The sequence below is a fragment of the Atheta coriaria genome, unplaced genomic scaffold, assembly GCF_025399875.1.
Source record: "Atheta coriaria isolate IRGN ID8LTWV9N9 unplaced genomic scaffold, Caltech_Dcor_3.1 hic_scaffold_9_pilon, whole genome shotgun sequence".
NCBI lineage: Eukaryota > Metazoa > Arthropoda > Insecta > Coleoptera > Staphylinidae > Dalotia > Dalotia coriaria.
Genome location: NW_027045451.1, coordinates 5949576 through 5970994, shown reverse-complemented (window position 1 = coordinate 5970994; position 21419 = coordinate 5949576). Strand labels below are relative to the sequence as shown.

Here is a 21419-nt window from a genome sequence, read left to right as displayed (position 1 = left end):
TTCACGTGTAAATTTACGATTTTGATTGTTTTCTCAGCGTGAAATTTTTGGTTCGTTAGATAACTAGATTCGATTGTTTGAAGGTGGTGGTGGTGTTGCAAGTAGATAATTGTAATTGTGGTAATTCCGGACGAAAACAATGTATTGCGTGCGGTCGCGCTTGACATCAACTCGGACATAACAAATTGACATTCAAATTACTCTCTTTTCCTACCCACACACCAATACTTTAAACATTTAAACCATTATCAACCCAATATATCATTAAACAACTCAATCGTATAATTATTATAATAATAATATTCTAATATGATTGACAACTTTATAAAATTCTCAACTTTTTGCTTTTATTTTCCGTTCGGTTGAAGCTTGTTAACGTCGGTTGTGTTGTTCTTTTTGGGGGAATTTTTCAGTCATGCGATTCACCTGTTAGCGTCGATTCCCTCGCGAGTTCTAAAAAAACGCGCGCGGGCACTTCGTGTTCTTGGGCAACCCCTAAACAGATTTTAATGCGCGCCCCGAGTGCACACCGAAAACAATGAACTCGAACCACCACACCACCATCGCACACATTCAACATACCAAGCACTGGTGGTTTATAGTGAATGTAGGTTGTGTGTGGTTTTTTTTTTAACAAAAAACTATAGTGTGTGTCGAACCACATGACGATGATGTTTTATGGCCGCGAGCGCGCGCGCCGCACGAATTTTTATGCCGTTTTATTTTCGCGTCTTCTCTCCCTGGGCCTTGGCGTCCTCTCGTTTTTAATCTATCATAATAATAAAATTCTTTACGACGCGCACGTTACGACCCTTATCGAAGAAGATCGGCTATAAAGTCGTTTAAATAAAATAACGCACACATACAGCATGGAGCTGGAACAGCTTGCGAGAGTAAGAAATCGTAAAAAATATAAAGAATAATAAAAGGTATAGAAATATGAAGAAATGTACAGCTTATAGGCAGTTACAGCGCACGAGCACTGGGAGCACTACTTGTAGTTTAATCAACTTATAAGCAAGTGAATTTTTGTTTTGACCACCGTAGTGACGAAAAAATGCAATCAATATTGTTTGAAATGTAAAATTTCGATGATTTACGCCTTGTTTCACGCTCATATTACATCTACAATAAAACATATTCCGGCTGAGTGGTTGCAAAGTAATTTTTGACTGTTTCCAAGCGTTTAATTTCACTTTTCATGTGTCCACCGTTGTTAGCAGTGTTTATTTAGTTTCAGGTGGTCAAAAATGCATAGGTGGTTTCGATGACCACACGTCGCGCTCGCATTTGAACACACAAATGTAGAGCAAACGATCTCTACTGCCAATATTGAACGAATGCGAAATTGGTCGAGCCAAAGAGCGCAGCGCGCGCGTCAGTCACAGTCACGCCGCCGTTCGGATTTCACGCGTTTTGCCAGCCTTCACTTAACGCCTGTGTAATTAAAACCTAACCGCTGCGAGCCACACAAAAGCAATAAAAAAGCCCGCCTTAGAGTAGCTACGCGCATGCAGAAACGCACACGCGGGTATTCAAAAGCATGAAAATCAATAAAATAAATTGATTTGTTTAGTGTACGAGTACCTACGTGTAATCAGTAATCAGTAAAAATTATGCTAAGTGAATAAACTGACCAAACATTGATTTGATATTAATTATAATTTACCAATTGTTTATATGTTGATGTATACTGAATTTTTGTTCACCGGAAAGATAGTTGTGTTTAGAAGATATTCAAGTGAACATCTTCTTAGGGTTCAAGGCACGTCACGCCTCTGATGCGACCGCAAATAGATTACGTGATCGGGTCGGGGCGCAGAAAATAGCAACCCTCCACGAACCGCTTTTGGTGATCGCGCACTCCCAGAATATGAACACGAACGTGTTACAATCATCCGGCATGCGACGCACATATTTATTATTTCATTATCGCGCAACTTGCGTTCGGTCTAATACATTTAGTGTTTTCGGTGCGAGGGCGCACACCCCAAAAAACTCATAAATTTATAGCACCGGCTAAAACTTACAAAATTACAAGTTTCGCACCATTAAAAACACGAAAAAAATACGGCACGATTAGAAAATTGAAAAAAAAAAAAGTTTTATTTGAAAATTTTGCTATAATTAGTTACGTATTTTATTTATCACTAACTTTTAAAATTTTTAGTGTTATCCGTATTTAAAAGAGGAACAAAATGTATAAATATTACCTACGAATTTTACATAATTTCGATAATGCTATCGTAACTAATTTAACTAAATTAGAATAATTTAAGGTTTACAAATAATATAGTGTAATTATTTAAGTAACAAAACATCGTCCAACGAACAACACGTGTTTGTAATAACTGAGATAATAAATAAAAAAAAGTACCGACGAGTAATGATACATAACGCGCATATTAAATTATGGTGTATGTTAAGTTGCATAATTTAAGTAATATTATTCAGTAGTCGCGAGATAAAGTATAGTACTCATCTATTACTGACATTAGAAAACAACACTTACTCAGATCAACTCGCTAGGGATAAAGGAGAAGAGGATGCATCCTGGCTTGAATAAGTTCATTGTTCAAAAACCACTTACCCATGGCATCTGTAACAAACAAATCAAAAATTAGTAAGATGTATAAAAAATGTTTTGTTTTGAAAATTGATTTTTGTTATCCTCTCGGGTTGGAAATTGTTTGCGTGCTGGTTTTCGTTTAACTGCCCCATCACACACCCACTTTTGGCACGACTAGCACCGAACTCATTTACTTTTTGTCGATTTCGGTACACACCGCGGTCAATAAGTTCATCACTAACGACGTGTGCAGCGTGCACACCAGTGAATGAACAAAAACCGACAAACTGCATCCTCTGGCTGTGTGTAGTAAGATATGTAAAAAACTAGTGCGCGGTAGCTGGTTGCTTTTTAACGCCACGCATTCGGCCCGCCGCGTTTAATTAGATGCACGTGTTTTTTTTTTTTCGAGAGTAAAGTTAAAGTTGGTCAAAGTGAAAGAAGGGTTCGCAATTACGAATGTGTCCCGAGGAGGAGGAGGCGCACACGTTTTCATACATAACAAATGAAGCTCGAAAGTTATTAACTTCTTTTAAATGGAACGAATCCGAAGGAGAAACAACACTCATCGGTGTGGCTGTGGGTATCTTTGAGTGACCGAAGCAAAGCAATTGGAAATTGCACATTTGCCCGGCTGAGTTCGCTTGGAATTCGCATAATGCGTGCGTTCATTCATATCTGAAAATGCAAATGACCTTACTACTTGCACTGCGTTTCTTCACTGTTTGTGAGTTGCAACAGACTTCGGAGCCGACGAAGTGCAAAATTGTGTTTCAGTTGGAAACATTGGTAGCATGGCATTCAGTATTCGCCATTCCACGTTTCTGGCTCCGACAAAACTAGCAGTTTGGTTGGCCGCTTGGTTGGTTATTATCGAAGCACCGGCATTCCATCAAATTAAGATTACAATGTATAATGCATGTTCGTTCAGAGAGCCAGGGCGAACGCGACGCGATTTCCATTATTATAATTCCGGGCGCAATAAAATGCAAATGTCGCGGAATAATTCAATATCGAGTCGGCCGGCCAACGACGACTAAATATTCAGACCGTCGACTTGAAAGCGGCAGCCGCTGCTCGGCTGATGCACTTAACTTTTAAGCAATTTTAACATTTTTCTTAATGGGTAAATTCCAATTTATAGACAATTTTGAATCAGTGCATTTTTTCGCTGTTGCAACTCTTTTTTTATTATTATTTGGCGAGTTTGGTTTCGGTTTGTTGTTTTTTCGGTACGTAATCTTCATTTATAGACGCCAGAAAGCAGCAAACAAGGGAGCGAGCATTTAACCGGACGATAAATCACGATTAAAGTGCAGCCTCGGAACTAAAACTGAAATCCCTTCGAAATCCGCTAAAGTTTAATGCATCCAGCTAGCCAAAATGCCACGATGAGCCAATGCAGTGGAAATTTATTATTTTTACGTTTTTGTTGTGTCCAGAGAATCAGAAATTAATGATGCGTGGGTTGATTAACTAAATAACAGTCAAATATTTATACGTTGTTGGAAGGTGATAACAATATCACCTCAATTTTCCACCCTCTGATGAAATGGCAAACAACAATTGCTTTTTTAGATATTTTTGCATGCATTTTGCACCCACGTTAACGCATACGTAATAATTAGGAGGCAAAATGGTTCGGCACCGCTAACGGTGCCATTATCACCACCCTAGGCAGACTAAGCAACACCTAGCAAAGCGGAAAAAAAACGGCAAGACGCTCCCCAGGTCGTTTTTTTCGCAATATCATCAAACGACCAAATGACTAAAAAAGGGCGGAATATAATGCTATCAAGTTGGTTGTCCTGAACCGCCTTCCTTATTTCCTCAATTCCAGACACAACGCCATGTTCTAACTCAATGCTATTGAAGTAGGTAGGTGTTGGTGAAAACATTTATTCATTTATCGAGGTGAGTTGCATCTACCAGCTTTTGAAAAGGCATGAAATAAGGTTGAACAATGGCGTTTTCGAAAGGGCAACCCCCTTTTGCTAATGGTGTTAATTAACGCTTCTCGTAGCAATTCCAATTGTGGCGCGATTGTAATAATACGCGTCCATGTTTCGGCGTAATCCATCAATGGATGAAGGTGCGCAGGTGATGGTTCCCGTGCATGTCGGCGTCGCATTCGCCACCCCCGACCGCCTTCGTGCTAAACGTCGGGCGCATCAAATCAAACCGAGAGGAGGAACATCACACCTCCGCGTTTGGTGTGCATCGTCACGCGATGTTCATTTCGAAAAAGATTAATAACCGTCACCAACACACCACCATCACTGCTACATTTCGAATTCTTTGCGAAATCGATAAATCGCAATTGTGCAAAACATTGCAGCCTAATGATGCGCATCGTAAAATGAAAACGTCGCAATAAAAACAACTCTAATCATTTGTATTATTGCAAATTCACGGCCCGCGATACGACTCGCCAGTGTTTTATTATATTAAGTCGGTTTTACTGTCTTAGCCTGCGACGCCTTGCGCCAGTAAGATCTTCACCGCCACATCGGAAGTCTCGAGTGTCGAATGTGTAACGTCGCTATAAAGTTTATGTCTCGGCCGTTACGCGCGAATCCCTTCCGTTTACGCGAACGCGCGCTGTCTGGACGGAAGGATTTTTCCCCTGGCCGGCGGGTTGGTCCTTGATGGTTCGTGACGACACCGTGAGGAGTACTACAGAACGCCTCGAATCGCATTATTACAGCTACGAGGCGCGTAATGGCCGCTCGCGTCGCGTAAAAGTACAAAAGCGAAAAGTAAAGATGAAACACGAGCACCGCCGCAATGCCTGAAATAACAACGGTACAGAAAGCGTTTGTGGTCGAAAAATTTTCGGATGGAAAACATCAAAAACTATGAAATACAAGACACGCATTGAGAAGATTTAAAGACTCCGCGAGTCATATGTTTATTTGCGCTGCGCTTTGTGGCGCTGATTTTACGAATGCATAAAATCTTTTTTGATCTCACAACTTCTCCGAAATAAATCGTTTGTTGGCGCGCGCAAAGCAAAACCAAAGCTGTGTGTTTCGAATTTAGTGCATGCGCGCGCTGAATTTGTTGGTGTTAGTAAAGTAGTTGCAACCCCCTTCTTTGTGCGCTCGTTGTTCCCCCCGTTTCGGTTATTTAAAACTGGCTTGTAGATAAGAGAGCCCCGACACCCAGCTCGGAGCGTCGGCTTGTTATCTTGAGCCAATTTAAAATGTTCATTAGGAGCGCCGGGGAAAAAGGGACCCGGGCATGATGAATCGCCCCGGTTCGGTTACGTGGCGCGAGAAACAAAAGAATATCTCCGGCGCGCGTGGAGACGCGGTCCAATATCTTAATTAAAGTTGCCAATTTATTCCCTCGGCGATGCGTCCGCGTCTCTAACGTTGTGCTCGCCACTTTTTGCATTCATTCCATTCGCTCCCGACCGTGGCCGCGGCCCTTTTTGCGTGTTTTTAATTTTCGAGACGAGATAAGAATGCGCGAAACAAAAGACACCACGGTGTTAGTGAGAGTGACGAGCGTTGTTTATGCGCTGGCATCTCGGAGCGGTGTGACAACAAACACGAAAAGTAAGAAATAGCTCGCCAAATTGGACAATTTAAAAAATAATGTACACCCCAAAAAGTGTCGCTATTCTTTTCGTTTCGGGCCCAGGAACGCACAATGAATGAATAAGTTATTAACCGAAAACAAGCGCACAAGGCGCAAAAAGAAACGAAACCAACGAAACGATCTCCATTGGGAATACGCCGAAAGAAATAACACTCGATGAAGGTAGAGAGGAAAAAGTCACTCGAATTTGCTACTGACAATTTGTTTTTATCAAGTTGACAGACTAGCAAATGAGTTCAACAAATAAAGAAACTACTTAGAGGAGCAAAACAGAAAAGTCAATACGTGTACACTCCTGAATAGAGACCAAAGCAAAAGCTAAAGTTAGAACCTTAGAAATTTAGAACTAAGAGGTGTTGTAGAATGAAGATTCCTTTCCTTTGATGATGATATCAATAATGAACAACTCGCGGCAAGACGCAGGAAGCGTCAGAGCATGTCGTATCAGGCGTTTTCCTTCCTCCGGTCTTCTTATCAGCAGCCTCAACGCCTAAGAATAATACGCATTCAGGAATCCAGATGTCATTCACCGCAAACACGAAATATTCACTTTATCTGCTAAAAATTTTTATAGTGTGGTCTGCAGTGTAAAAATGTAGATTGTAAGCTGCACCCCCTCAATCAATGCGCTCTCCTCATTTCGTATGTATCTCGAGGACGATTAATCAAAGTCACGCCGTGCGCCGCGCAAAAAAAAAAAGAAACGACAATGCGATCTCGATGTCAATGTCGTCGCTTACCCACCCCTTGGTATAATTCACTAATGGTCGAGGCACTTGCTATCGGCGCGCTTCACTTTGAATTTCAAATAAAACTCGGGGGTGTTTTTTACGAGCGCCGCGAACGCTGCAAACGCCCTCGTTTCGCACGCACTTTGCCCGCCGTAATGGAAAACAACGTTAAACTGCGACTGTGACTCTTTGGGAGCATGAGGGTGTCCGCATTGAATGGACCAAGAACTAAGGGTGGCCACGGGCGCATCCTATTCACGCAACAATTCGGCAAACAATGCGCATTTCGCGCATTGTTGTTGTGTTGCGGTCCGGCGTCGAGCGTGAAACGTACAACGCGACCGGTAACTCGATTGTTGCCCAGCTTGAAGTGAGCGATAGGGGTTGCCCGCTGGAGGGATGAGATGGAGTGCCATCGTGGAATCGAAGTTGAAGTTGTAGTTGAAGTGTGCTTGAGAAGCTTCGAGAGCTGGGAGATTTCCTGGAGCTCGAGAGCAGATTTGCGACCGAGGAAATGTTAGCATGTTGCTGTTCTGTTGGTGTCTCTTTCGAGTACACTCGATGTACTCACGCAACAAGGGTGCGTCGTGGTGCATATTTTTCAATTCGATATCAAATTACCCTATTTAGCATCAATTTGTGGCTTGCATTGAATTTTAATATCGCGCGTGCGGGCAGTTAGCTATCAACTAGCGCAAAAACCGCAGACTTCAAGGGTTTGCCACAATAGAGTCGAGTTAAAGTGCACTTCGAGCAGCTTGGCGCGCAAGTTTTGCGGTGAAAATATAAATCAAATGTTGTGTGTTTGTTACCATTTGCGGTTGTACACATTCGCTCAAAGTTTCGTAAAGACCACAGACCGCACATGCGAGCACATGCTGTGTGTTGTTGTTTCTTACAAATTTCCGAACGCCCTTCGTTTAATACCGAAGAAAACTTAATGCGCGCTTAATAACGCCGTCGCTGCGATAAAACGCGCGCCAGCGGCGATGCGTGTCGAAGGGGTTCTGCGTCTAAGATTCTGCGGTTTTCCGCCCGCCGAAAAGAGACGCGCAGCGCATCCAAACGCGAACCGACGTTTCCTTATTCCGCTTTCCGCATCGCCGACTTTACTCAAGCCTCTCCTCCCGCACAATGCATCGAATGATGCTACAAATGCTACAGGAAATGTTCTTTCGAAGCACTACCAAACACCGTCGTGCAGGAAGAGGAAAACTCCCTAATTTTCTACTACAAGGAGGGTGCCACTCAAATCCCAAGGAGTAAAATTCAAGACCTCAAAATACGTTCGATATTTTTACGCATTTTTAATTTTTGCATGAGTGAATATTGACTTTGATGCGACTTGATGGCACATTACGTAACCGAAATGCGTTTCCGAAAAGGGGGTCAAGTCTAAGCGCGGAGGACCCTTTGCGTATTGCCAACGCAGCAACCACCAACTGCAAACTGACACATGGGATAATTGTTAATGCGCTAATGCATTAATGCGTTATTGCATTACGTCGAAGCGAGCATCGGAGCGTCGACACCCCAAAACTACCGACGACAAATTCGATTAAGTTCATCCCGCAGCCCTTGCAATCGCATTTTGCAACTTGCAAAACTCATGAATAAATGTACAAAATTTCCTCCACCCAAACAACATTTGAATTCATTCGGTTGCATTCGCTGTACACTATGGGAAATGATGAATTAGTTGAATTATTTTTATCGTGCCTCCGGTCAAGCAGCTATCTTATCTTGACTTTGATTGATTCGAAATGCACCCCGTTCGGATCCAATTCGACTTTATCAACTTTTGACTGTCGAGAAGAAATCAACTCGCAGCAGCTGCATCTTGACCTCCGGCGAGTTGACCCACGGCGAATTCTAAGAAAAGGTTCGTCTCGTTCTCATAGACTTGGCGTAGACTTTTCGACTTTTAGAGAGTCGTTAGATAATTTTAATTAAGTGCGAACGAACGCCCGATCTAACAAAACACAAAATGTTCATTAACGCATTGAGTATTAGTGATTATGGTTATGTACAAAAATACATTTGCCTAATTTCACATTCACCATTAGCCGGACTTTCAATTAACATAATTCATCCAGCGTCGATGGCTGCCTGCATAAACAACATTAAGTAATAACCATGTTAATAAAAATTACTCCAGCGTGTGTGTATGCGTATGTTTTGAATTTTTAGGGTTTCGCATTCGATCAAGTTTCGGTGTCCATTACGCAAGTGGCAACATCAGGACTTGTTATTAATCGGATTATCATCTATGAGTCGTGCGTAATTAATGCCGTTATCGCGCTCTGGGTAATTTAACGTCACCCCAACATCGGCTGAATAGAGGATCCGGCGAGAGTGGCTGCGTTCACATATCAGCGAATCTATGAATACTACGCGTGTACCGTGCAGTGAGGGTGATTTTACACTGTTATCAATAGGCGAACCCGCGGCTTAGACGTGTCGAGTCATCCGAGCATCGAGAGAAAGTGGAGTGCGCAAGGCATTGACATTCAACCCTACTTTGTGTGAGCGAAAATCAGTCATTCGAACACGACACTGCCACTGCTCGCGGATGTATGGATGTAATACATCATCCGTCACATTACATCTGAATAAAAGACGAATAAACAGACGACGCGTGCGTTTCACCCTCGAAAATTGCACTTTGTTACATTCTACGACAGAAATTTTTCTTTAAAATAAAATGAAGTATAACGTAGCGTGGACTAGCCATAGTTAAACTTGTAATTTCATTCTGGATGTGTGTGAGTGTGGATATAGCAATCATAATCAAACATCGTTTTTCCGTGCGGTGGATATCGGCATCGCATTACCGCATTACGCGGCGACGATGTGCGCTCCCGACATTCAACTCCCAGCGGTGATGTAATGGACGAAACGGTGAGTTAATGCGCTCCGACGCATTATTCCGTCCCGGGCGGTAATTAGACAGGCAGAAGGACCGCGCACACGATCGCGATCGCTAATGCATTACAGCGCGGGCAATGCGGTGGAAGAGAACGAAAAAAAAAACAATGTATCGACGTAATATAATAAAGTGAAGTAAATGGGGCATTAGTGCGCGCCGGACTACAAGCCCGAATCGCGCTTTAGATTTTCGACGCTAATAACGCAAATGAAATGTATTTCATGCCGATGACGTGGCGCGAGCATTGGGTAATTGAAAACGCACCACTACCACATCAACAACGAACGCGGGGCTAATGAAGAGTTTGCGCTTCTTCAGATTCTGTCGCAGCGATAACGCTAATGGTTAAATCGATACAACATGGGTTTATATTCGGAATCTTGATAAAAATGCACAAATTTACTTGTTTTTATCAACGCGTAGATAAAAACTAATACACAATTGTTTCATCAGGTTTTGATAGGTGTGAATATGATTGATGCTTACCTGGATCCTGGTCGATGGTCTGCTGCGAGGCGGGTGGCTGCGAGAGGGGGCCCGGGGTGCCCGGCGAGCGCACATCGTCGTTCACCGGACCCCCGTACGAAAGCGACGAAGAGGGCGGCCGCTGCAATCAGAAGAAACACTGATGACAAATAGTCTCATCTAAACATTTCGTTTGCCTAGCCTACGTGGTCAACACTTATGCTACAGGAGGAAAAAATCAACGTATACTCAAACTAAAAACATGGAATTGGAGAAGGAAGTGTAACAAAAGGAGGTTAAAACAGAAAAACCCCAAAAAAATGAATATTATATGAGCATCTGCGTGTCATAAAGATATGTGTGCACTCGAGGGGGTGCGTGTGCCGCATCTCCCTGGAGTGGAGCAAACATGACACTTCACTTTCGCTATTCCCTTTTTCCATCATTTCCCTTTTCTTATCCAGCATCATACTCCTTGGAGACATTAGAAAAATCGACAAACACTCTTCGAAAGTCAAACCACCACTATTTTTTGGTGCCTGAAATATGATACGCCACCGTCGTAGCGACTAATGAGCCAAAAAGGAGAACCAAAGCCCCAAGCCCAAAAACGAATGTAATCCAAAACCTCTCTCTGGTGCGTCTGTCTCCCTAGAAGCCCGCGCTCTCGGTTCCCACCGAGATGCAAACGTCCAAAAAAGCGCGTCACGCCAAAAAAGCTAAACTTCCAATGTTAGAGATGTCTCATTGGTACGCGGCGTAAAAAAATAATTACTTGTTATTTATCTACCACGTTTGTGTTCGCTGCAATCGGATTCGTCACGTTCGACCGTCGCATAAAACACATTCGCGGCCGCGCAATGAGTGAACGTAATTAATATGAATATATGAGACGCGCGAAGAAATTGTTTTCGCATCCATACAACGATCACTTCGCCCGTTTTATGACTGTGTCTTCTCAGCTGCAGTGAGTTACATAGCTGACAACACAATTAACTCGTAAAAAGGTTACCTGCAAGTTGCTGTTACGCTCATTTGCTCAAAGTTAAGCTGCGCACTGAAGGACAGTCCTCAGCTCATAATTAACAGTATAACATCAAAATTGCTGTTTTAGCCTAAAATATTATAGCATAAATCTTGGTATGAGAGATGTGGATTTAAATTAAAAGCATTGAAACGTCCTTGGACTTTGCACTTTTGACTTTCTCAGGTGTCTTCTAGTGAGCGTCGCACGTAATATGCTGCACGGTTAATTATCCGATTATGGGGGTGCGCAAAAAGCGTTCCTGTGATGCCCATACATGATGGCAACGCGCAACGCGCAGGAAAAAAACGTCGACAAAAACGCACGTCGAGTTAATTAAAGCGCCACCCAAAGTCGCACCTCGCGTCTCAAATCTGCCACATACGAAAACGAAAAAGCGCACGTTTAAAACACGCCCGTAGCACACACAATACGAAATAAAACAAGATACATGTTGCTTAATTAGAAATCGGACTTTATAGTCTTAATTATAAAGTTATGTACGTTTTGCGCGCGTACACCTGCTCGCAATGGGAAAAAGAGTTTTGATGATATTTCGCGCGGTGTGATTAAAATGTGCATTTATGCAATGTGCAATTTGTTTCTCGGGGCACGTAGCGTCGATTAGCGAACTATTAGCGCTACGCCAAATCGTTATTTAATGTTGTTGCGCGTGCCGCGTGCCAAACGCTTTGGCATGCGCAAATCGATGCAGGTAATTAAACATTTATTATTCATCTTGACATCATACAACATCGAAAAAAACCCAAAGATATTATCAAGTGATTTTCGTAATAAAATAATATGAAAAGCAGCAGTTGTTCGGCGCAGTCAGTCAGTGGGTCAGTGTCAAGTTGCGATGTTGTTGGGAGAGAAAGTGCAACAAACGAAACGAGCTGTGGGCTCGCGCGTTCGCGCGCCAGCGTTGATTTATGAACGCACGCTGGATCGCCGCGATGCATCTCAATCCGTCAATGATGTCCGCCCGACTGACGAATTAATTGGCCCGAATGTCCGCCGACTATAAAACATGACAATGACAATCGCATTTCCCTGCCAGCGCCAACAACGCGCCCGTAAGGGTTGTTCAAGTCCCAAATGTCTCATATTGTACCGAAAATAATTACATAATAACATCGTAATAATAAACGCGAGTGCATAACGAACCGAAACGCGTTCGTACGCATGATTACCGCCGACGCTTTTTACGCGATTCGTTAGCGTTGTTTGTTCGACGTCAACAACGAACAAAAATACCGAAAAAAAATCCCCACGTAAAAAACTTGGCTGTCGAGGCGGATAAGAGAGGTATATGTGTATATGGGTGTTCGGGACACACCATTTGTTCGAACGTTCACGCTTTGCATTTATGACCGTGTGTCATTTTGTCATTAAGGCGTGAAAAAAGGGCCGAATTTTATGTCCCGCGTGCCGGCGCGCTTGTGGGTTTTATTAAATACGCGTTCGTTATGCATACTACACTACACGGCGAGGTGAAAAAGTGCGAACGATTCCCTTTCAACCATGACGAATTGAAAGTCCTACTTCCGGTATCGACAACCACCTTAGGGCCAGACCAACACTCACAATAAAAACAGGAAGAACCGAACACAATGCGAACATATGTCTGATGATGGACTGTTGTCTTCGGGTGTTGTGTTGCTAACATAATACATAATTTAAATAAGTTGCGAAATCTTTGCGTTTCGAGCTGATGCCTGCAAGGCGTACGTGATGTGTTGTGTGACTGACATGAATTGGTAAACTTGTACAATCCCTATATGCCTCCGAATGAGAAACGTAGAAATACGTATGAAATAATATTGGTAATGACACAAATTAGCGCCCAGAGAACCAGACATGTGTGTTCGACGTCGTTGGGTGTCGACTTTGGGTGTTGAGTGCTAACGCTCGCCGCGAACATCTGCATGTGCGCACGAAACCTATATCAACTTCTCGCGTAAGTATAAAATATCGGCCGCAGAGCAACATATGCGCCGGAACCTGGCGCGAACCGCACACGCGAATTAACGATCCGGACGAAAATCAACAACCAACCGACCGAGTCAACCCACGAGACAATTAAACGTTATTCAATTCGACAAGGCGATTGAAAATAAAATTCTTGGTTATAGGAAAATTGGGCTTAATAAGTTGGAATATTTCATGACACTTAATTATAGTACACTATAGGGTTATAGTAAAGTGGCACCCGCATCGTGGGTGCTAGAGATGGGTCAATTACTCGACATTTAACTCTTAACACGCCGGCGTGCCGAGATTGACGGACCGCGGGGGCCCGCCGACGACACTTTCGACATTCATCAACGCCGGACGCGACAGGAAATTGAATCAGCCGTTCCGAACGAATGCGTGTCTCGCGAGCAATTTTTGAGTGCCGGCCAAAATCGAATACATCACCAACAAGTCAACCTCCAAGCATTATCTCCTCAACCAAGATCCCTTCAATAAAACAGAGTATGTAGGGTAGGGTAAATCTCATCTGGGGATATCAATCCTTATTCACTGTTTTCCTTAGGGTTGATTCTAAGCTGTTACACGACTTATCCATTTTCTCTGTATTTTGTTTTGCTGGCTTCTGCTCAAAAGTCAATTACCGACCTTGATGGTTCCGTTCTTATGCGATGAATAAAGAACGCGCTTTGCATGCAGACGTGCTGATGTCTAGCTGGTGCTTCGGCCGTGCCTTGATGTGTTATGATTAGTGATTTTAGTGGGAGCGTCGAGGCGGCGATGCGCAAATGCGATTAGATGCATTAAGCGCCCGCTGTTGTCGATGCCCGTTGACGAGCGTTTCGTCTTTTATTAATTCAGACGTTGCACAAAATGTGCACTCCTGAGTTCATTCATAATTCTTGGCATGTTTCGCACATCGCTCCTAATTTGCGTATAAAAATATTTGTGTTCGTGTGACGAATATATATTTCTACATTTGCAAAAATTGCTATATAGGCTTGAGAATGAGAAACGTCTGAAAATGTTTTGAATGTCCAAATGTCGATTGAGTAAAATGTGGAGGCGAAACGAATTTTTGGTGGGCGTTTCGGTGTAACAGAATTTCCCTCAATTTGCCTTTGTGCTTTGCGGGTGCTTTCCTACACTTGGTAAGTACAACCAGCCGGACATTTGCTTCTAGCATGTCCGAAAGGCCCCCGACAGTGACCCCAAGCGTTTGTGAATTTGTGGGAATAGTGCTTTTTGTGTTTCCGTCGTTGACCCTCATCAAGTATTCTCAAAGAGAAACAAATTCAAAGAAAAGCAAATGCGAACGGGCAAATCTCATCCAATCCGTGATTTAAAACTTGTCGAATTAAGAATACCGCCTCAGAAAGTCTGAATTTGACATGTATGTTTAATTGACGCGCACGCCCTCTGATTCGACGCCTGCATCCGACAGTTTTTCCTCTTGCCCGTGCGTCTGTGTGCAGACATTACAGTCATCAAAAGCAATTAATCCTTTTTCCGGGCAGCAAACTCTTCACTCCCTTTTCGCCTCATCGGCTTTGTGCCAATGTTTGGCGGTCTGAATGATTGTTGCGGTTGAACAAACGACACGCTCCGCGCACGCAGGAGCAACGCGAAAGCTCCGATTATCCTTCTCCGGCGCGCCGCCACACGGTTCATCCTCGGGGCCTGGGCTGGCTGGCGCGCAGGAAAGTTAATCGCATCGCATACACACGCGCGAGAAACAACAAACACACTGGAAAACGAGGGCTGCGGGCGGCTTCGTGGGAGGGGTTGAACCATAGCCCATGTGTGAGAATGAGAATCCATTCCGAAGGGTGCAGAGTTGGATCCCACGCTTTGTTCGCCCGAGAACGGGGAGATACGTGTTGTATCTACACGCGGCGTGCGCAAGAGGAGACGAAGGTCCGTCCTCGCATGGCCCGCGCTCGCGCGTCTTATCGCAGACAGCAGGATAATTAAATTTGTCCCGGTGATTTATCGGGCTCGAGTCCGGGAGCGCAAGCGTGATGTATGCGTCCCCGCGGCTGGGGCCGCCCTTCTTCCTCACTGGCGGAGCGCCGATAACGCCGACAATTACACATTCATCACACCTGCATCAGAAGACCAGTAGGGATGAATATTAAAATCCCTCCAACTAATCAGAACCTTTTAGAATAAAATCTACGTGTTGTAGATCCACATCTCTGTATGGCTGGTTTACTTCAATTTTTAAACCAATCTTGGCATCAAATCCAGTCTAATTTTTAGATTTCTAAGACAACACGTGTGTTTTCATGACTTCAGAGTTCCGAAGCAAGCCAAGTAGCCAAGAATGAAGTTTGTGTGTGCACGACCATACGTCATTACGGTCCATTACCGGCGGCGTGTGTGCGTTGGTAATGGGGCGACGGCCATCCGTCCTGCTTAGCGGCCGAGATTGATTCGAGCACGAGCCAGCAGCGGCCCGGCTGCTGGGAGGTGGACCCGGTCAGTATTTCATTTTAATGGTCCCCGCGCGAGTGCTCCCCCATTGCAATTCGACTGCAAGAAAACCTGGGATTCGGAATTCCATTAATTTTTCCTCCGCCAGTCAGCCAAAAACTCCGACGGTTGCTATTTGTGCAAGGTATTCAAAAAATAAATTAAACTCGCAATGTTGTTGCCCTCAGACTGTATTCGAATGTTGGTGATGTGGTGACATCCACCTGTTTGCCATCCTCCAGCGTGGGTTCGCAGCGTAACGACGATTACAAGCCATCAGCGTCTCCTGAATTAGGCCGTTTCGTTTTGCAAATGGCTTCCCGTCGCTGGATGTCGAGCGGCATCCGCGCGGCGCCACCGCGTTTTACAAGCTATTTGAAGTCGATAAAATGATAATGCCCCAATAAAAGCGGCTGGGGACCGTCCTCGAGCCGGGGCTAAGTGATTCCGCGACGACGGGACGATGCAAATTGTATCAGGAAGACGCCGGAAAGAGGGGTAGACTAGATCTACGAGAGCGTTGCGCTCGAGGCGCAAGCAAAGGCCGCATTCAAATGTATCCGAAATAAAACTTTTTCCGCACCACTGCCAGCAACCGGGCAGGCAGGCAGACTTGAAACGCGAATCGAATTGAATTTTCAGGATTTGTTTTTCGTTCGCGTGATGAAACGTCGGGAGACGGGATCGTGCGTGTCAGAGTGTCATCATAGGCGAGGCGCACGAATACACGATGACAACGCGACGTCGTAGAATGAGCGAGACTTCGGGAAGCGCTTTTGATGAGCATGAAGTTTCGTGCACGCGTCAATCTCGCAGTCCCCGGTGGTATGCACACACGGGCATGATGGGCTTGGAGGAGCGCTTGGGTTCGGGTTGTGCGGCGCTGCCGTTGCCCTTGCACTATAAATACCGCGGTAATTATACTCAGAGACGCGCTGACGAGTCGAGCGGCGAGCCGAGCCACGCAGATGCTATTGGCAGCCGCAAGGCATAAAGTATTCTCATTTTGAGCGCCTTCCAAAAGTCTCGGGCGCATCGCATGCCTCTCTCCTCATCGCTGCGAGGAGTTATCTATTTTTACAACGCGCATTCCACACACGCTCAAGCTCGAGATGATAATCCGAAATAAAGACGAGAAAATTCAGACGCTGCACAAGGGCGCCCGGTGTGGAAAATCCGAGGGCTGTGCAAAGCTCAAAATATGTATTTTTAGTGCGAGTGGAGGAGTGTGGAGCAAGTGAAAAGGGATGCTGACCGCATCGATAAAACCGAACCGATGGCGAAACGAGAACTGCCAACTGCAGACTACTTCTGCACCACCCTGGACTAGCAGAGGGTGTAACTCAATCCCTGCGTCGCATGAGCGATGCGTCAGACTAAATTGACACCAATTACCAGCAAAACTCCTGGCTGAAGGAGCGCAGTTGTGCAATCCCTCGGATTTACCCCACGACTAATACACTCCCGGTGCCATTAGCACACAGCAGCGCCACCACGCGGTGCAAATGGTGTGCGCTTGTTAGCAGGAATAAAAAAACACGGCTCAAATTCGGTGGTGGGCAATCATAACAGGAGGCGGTGATCGAAAGGGGCGTTCGTAAACAATTTGCGATGCACTTACAACGTCCGGCGTGCTCGCTCCGTCCGTGTGCGACGTTGAGTCGGCGTTGCTCCGCGTGCCGCCGTCGCCGTTCGTCGACCCGCCGAGCTCCGGCGGTTTGGTGCCGTCCCTTTCGTCTATCACCAGGTCGATAGGCATCTTGCCCTTCAGACAGCTGATGTATCGATGGCAGAAATTATCGCACAGTTCGTGCACCTACAAACAAGAGACAAACAGCATTAGCAAATATTCCAACTTACGAAAATAGATAATATCTAGTTGTATGCGTTGAACAAGACATCAAAGCTCATGCAACGTGTCACATTTGAGTCTGATGGGTCGACAGCAACCATTAATTATCTCATTAGCGACATTTTGTGTTTTGCACCCATGCGCTGGGGCAATTAAACCGAGAGAACTTTCAACTCTGAGCCTGCGCAGAAATTGGATGTCATTTCTGTTAGTCACGGCCGCCGCACGTCTACGATTACGATCGGTTTCCCTTTTTACATTCCATGGGTCTTGAATTCGCGTCTTGGCGATGACTCGACGCTCGTCGCCCCGTCGATGGTCGATATGATGATGATGGCGAGCTGAGCGCGGCATAACCGGTTAGAGTGCCGCCGTATTCCGACGTTCACGTCGATTATAATATGCCGATTTCCATCCCGAGCGAATGCAAAGTGTCCCGGAGATAACCATGCGCAGATAGCGCCCTCTACGTTACAGCCGACGCCATTCCGCTTTTAGCAATTTAAATTGCTGCGATTTAAATGTACAAAATTGCACATTGCGCGCAGTATGCTCCAAGCATTCAAGAGTTGAAAGTTTTATAAAAATTATAAAAAAAAAACTGCTGGTGTTACCTTTTCTAGTTCGAGGAGATGAAACCGTAGCACTTGTATCGCTTGCACCATCTGTAAAAATAAAGCAAAGATGTCTCGTTAATGCGTGTGCATGATCGGAAGCGACAATGTACACAAAACAAAATATTCACTACCATCACCACCATGATCCTAGTGGATACTGGGGATAGTATATCATCTCGGTGGTCATATTTCGCAAGCTCGTGCGGGGTATTGCTGCTGCTTGAGCGAATGTTTTCTATATTCGGTAAACATTACGTGTCCATGAATGAACAACGACCTTTATCGGTAGCACCCAGGCGTGGAGTCAGCCGCAGTTCTGGAGCCATGTCGTCATGTACACAGCAGCGGTGTACATACACACTGATGGGAAGATGGAGAAGCATGGAGACGCGTTTGTTAGGTCAGAGTAAACATTACACCCCGAAGCATCCGAGCATCTGATGCACAGCACCAGAGTAAATAATGAACAAAACACAAAACACAGCGCGTTGAGTTTTGGTAGCAGCTGAAAGAACCAGAGGTCGGTGTTCTGATCCGGGTGCTGAAATCCAAGTTGAACATAACCCTCGCTTGTTTTTCGTTTCTTTGCGTGCGGATTGCGGCGCGCGCGTGTAATTCGCATCGAGATAAGACAATGCCCCTTCGTTGAGGCCTGAAGGACCCCGAGACTATTGTCCGACTTTTCCCCCCAATTACCTTCGCCATCACGGCCATCCCGGGGACAATGGCACTTCTGTATTGTCTATTACCTTCCTTCACAACCAACAAACTACTGGACTCCGCGTGCTCTGTGCTCGAAACGAATCGAGCCGTTCGCGCACAACAAACAAAAGAACCACAACACAACACCGGGAAGACGACGTGACGCGAACGCGCGGGTTCGCATCGCAGCGGTTCCGCTGAAAACGAGTGAAACGACAGAATAATCCGGACAGATCGCCAATTTCACAGATATCACGTTGTCGTCGCCGCTAGACGCTTGTCGATCGAGGTGTCGTAGCTTGAGCCCGGTGGTTGCCGAGAGGATCATGTGACAGCACCGTACGATCAACCGTATACACACAAACACACATCTTAACAAACACCACAACTGCGCGCGCGCGCGCGTTATGAAGAATTTGAACGGACCACCCGTGACTGCTTTTGCAACGGTCTCGCACAACTACGGTCAACACTCACGGGAAACAAATAAAATTAAGAGGTGAAGAACGGACTCCGTAAAATACACATCCTTCAAGTTGAAGCACTACTAGGCAAACAAATTCGCGCAAAAATTGTGTTTATCTTACAATCACCACCTATTTATGAAATTTTGTTTTGTTTATAGCGTTAACTTGTTACCCAAGTGCCTGTAACTTAATCTCTTGACTAATTTTATATTTTTTGTTGCTCGTTTTACTCAGCTGTCACCCGAGAGTCGGAAAATGAAACGCGACGTTTTAATCAAAAGCCAACAGCGAGCAAATTAATTCACGTTTTTCCAACATGGAAATAAAACGAATAAAAATAAAAACACAAAAATAAAAAATGTTAATTCAAATTAGCAGACACGCTCACTATTTCCATTTTCCGACTTTTCCTCCACCGAGTATTATTTCATTATATTCATATCAATTTGCATACATTTTCTATTTTGCTACGGCTGCTATTTCCAGCCGCGTTCGGTGATAGTGCACCGCACGGGGTGACTTCTTAATAAAAATGTTAATGTGAATGATTTTTAACGTGAAGAATGTTCCTTTACGTGTCGCGGTGCTGTTAAAAAACGCCCAGCAAGCTAACCAAGACTTTGTGAGGTTAGGAGTCCAAGCATGGGGCGTGTGATATCTTGATGCAAATACTGCGTTGTTGGCTGTCGGCCCGACCGGCCCTCGTCTATTATAATAATCGAGGCAGGCGTACATACGCAAAAGACTTCTTGTGCTAGTTCGCGACGAAATTACGAAAAAACCGTGCAACGTGCAAATGGAATTCGAGATTAGATTAGGTTTTTCTTTCTGCGCGCGGAATTTCTCCCGACAAACCAAGAAACGAACGCAACCTCAAGTAAAAACCTAAATAACAACTTAATTTCATAATGTGTACAGCTAGAAAAATATCGAGTGAAGAAGAAGAAAAAAACGAGAGGAAAACCAACTTACGAGTGAATCGACTTCGGGATCTGCGATGTAGTAGGGTTTCTCTTGTCGGATCTGCAACAAGCAACAAGAAAAAAAGAACTTTAATACACGAACATTCAACATGGGCACACGATGAGCAGCATCATGAACGAACGACATGAGCATTAATATTAATATCGTTGCGCGCGTTCGGAGCGCACAAAAAGCGAACTACAATAAGCTCTGTAAAAACCAGACGTATAAAGCTCGGATGATCGAAACAATAACATAACAAACAGTTAATCACTGCAACTTGGTAGCGCTGGTAGTCGATTTTGGTTCTGTTCGGTTCGGATGTTGATCATCAGTCGCTTCTTCATTTTATTTAATCTTTGTGTACATGTGTGCGTGGCTTTATTTATTTCTCTGTTAATATTTTTTGTTTTAACTTACGCCGCACTGCAGATGAACACAATCATCCAGGGGACGCCGACCAGTTGCGTGCGAAGACAAATTGTCGAATGAAACGCAATCGTTCGATAAACGCCGATTAAGACTTCATCTTCATCCAGTGGTAATAATAATCCCGACACACCGCTGCGCTCACAATAGCAACAAATGTCCACGCAGTGCGCGCGCGCACGTTGCACTTAAGGGACGCGCCGGTTGTTTTGTGCTCGTTGGATTTTTAATTTTCTCTCAGGTTGAGCAGCCTGTCGCGTTAAGTGTACTCTCGAGTCCACTCGGTCTGCGCGCGGACGCAAACACGACGCGTCCATCCGAACAGCCCATAAAGATTACTTTATTATTATTGCGCCATAGTTTTCAATATCGCTGATATGGCCGAGCGCGTCTTGCGAAGACGCTAAGGATGCGCCATTCCCGCACATTAAACTCGATTTTGTTTGTTTTCATCGTGTGGCCGCGGCTTACGGCTCGATTTTTTTCTTTTATTCTTCGCCTTCCGAACGTGTCTCATCTTATTATTACTCTTTTTTTCGTCTCCTTCATTCACCGTGCGTGCGTCGGGCATAAAAATGCGTTACAAAAGCCGGCCGGCGATAGATAACACAACTAA

The 21419-nt window shown here is 44.7% G+C and overlaps 1 protein-coding gene across 3 annotated transcripts in view; it reads right to left on the bottom strand.

The window, feature by feature from the left end:
* hth (Meis homeobox homothorax) overlaps positions 1–21419 on the bottom strand; it is a 69506-nt gene that overhangs the window by 24648 nt on the left and 23439 nt on the right. For all 3 annotated transcript variants that reach the window (XM_065311450.1, XM_065311448.1, XM_065311449.1), the window contains exons 4-8: positions 20384–20434; positions 18240–18290; positions 17395–17589; positions 10322–10442; positions 2591–2599 (exon numbers count right to left, since the gene is read on the bottom strand). In XM_065311450.1, the coding sequence (XP_065167522.1) occupies positions 2591–2599; positions 10322–10442; positions 17395–17589; positions 18240–18290; positions 20384–20434 (427 nt within the window). The remainder of the gene's footprint in view (positions 1–2590; positions 2600–10321; positions 10443–17394; positions 17590–18239; positions 18291–20383; positions 20435–21419) is intronic.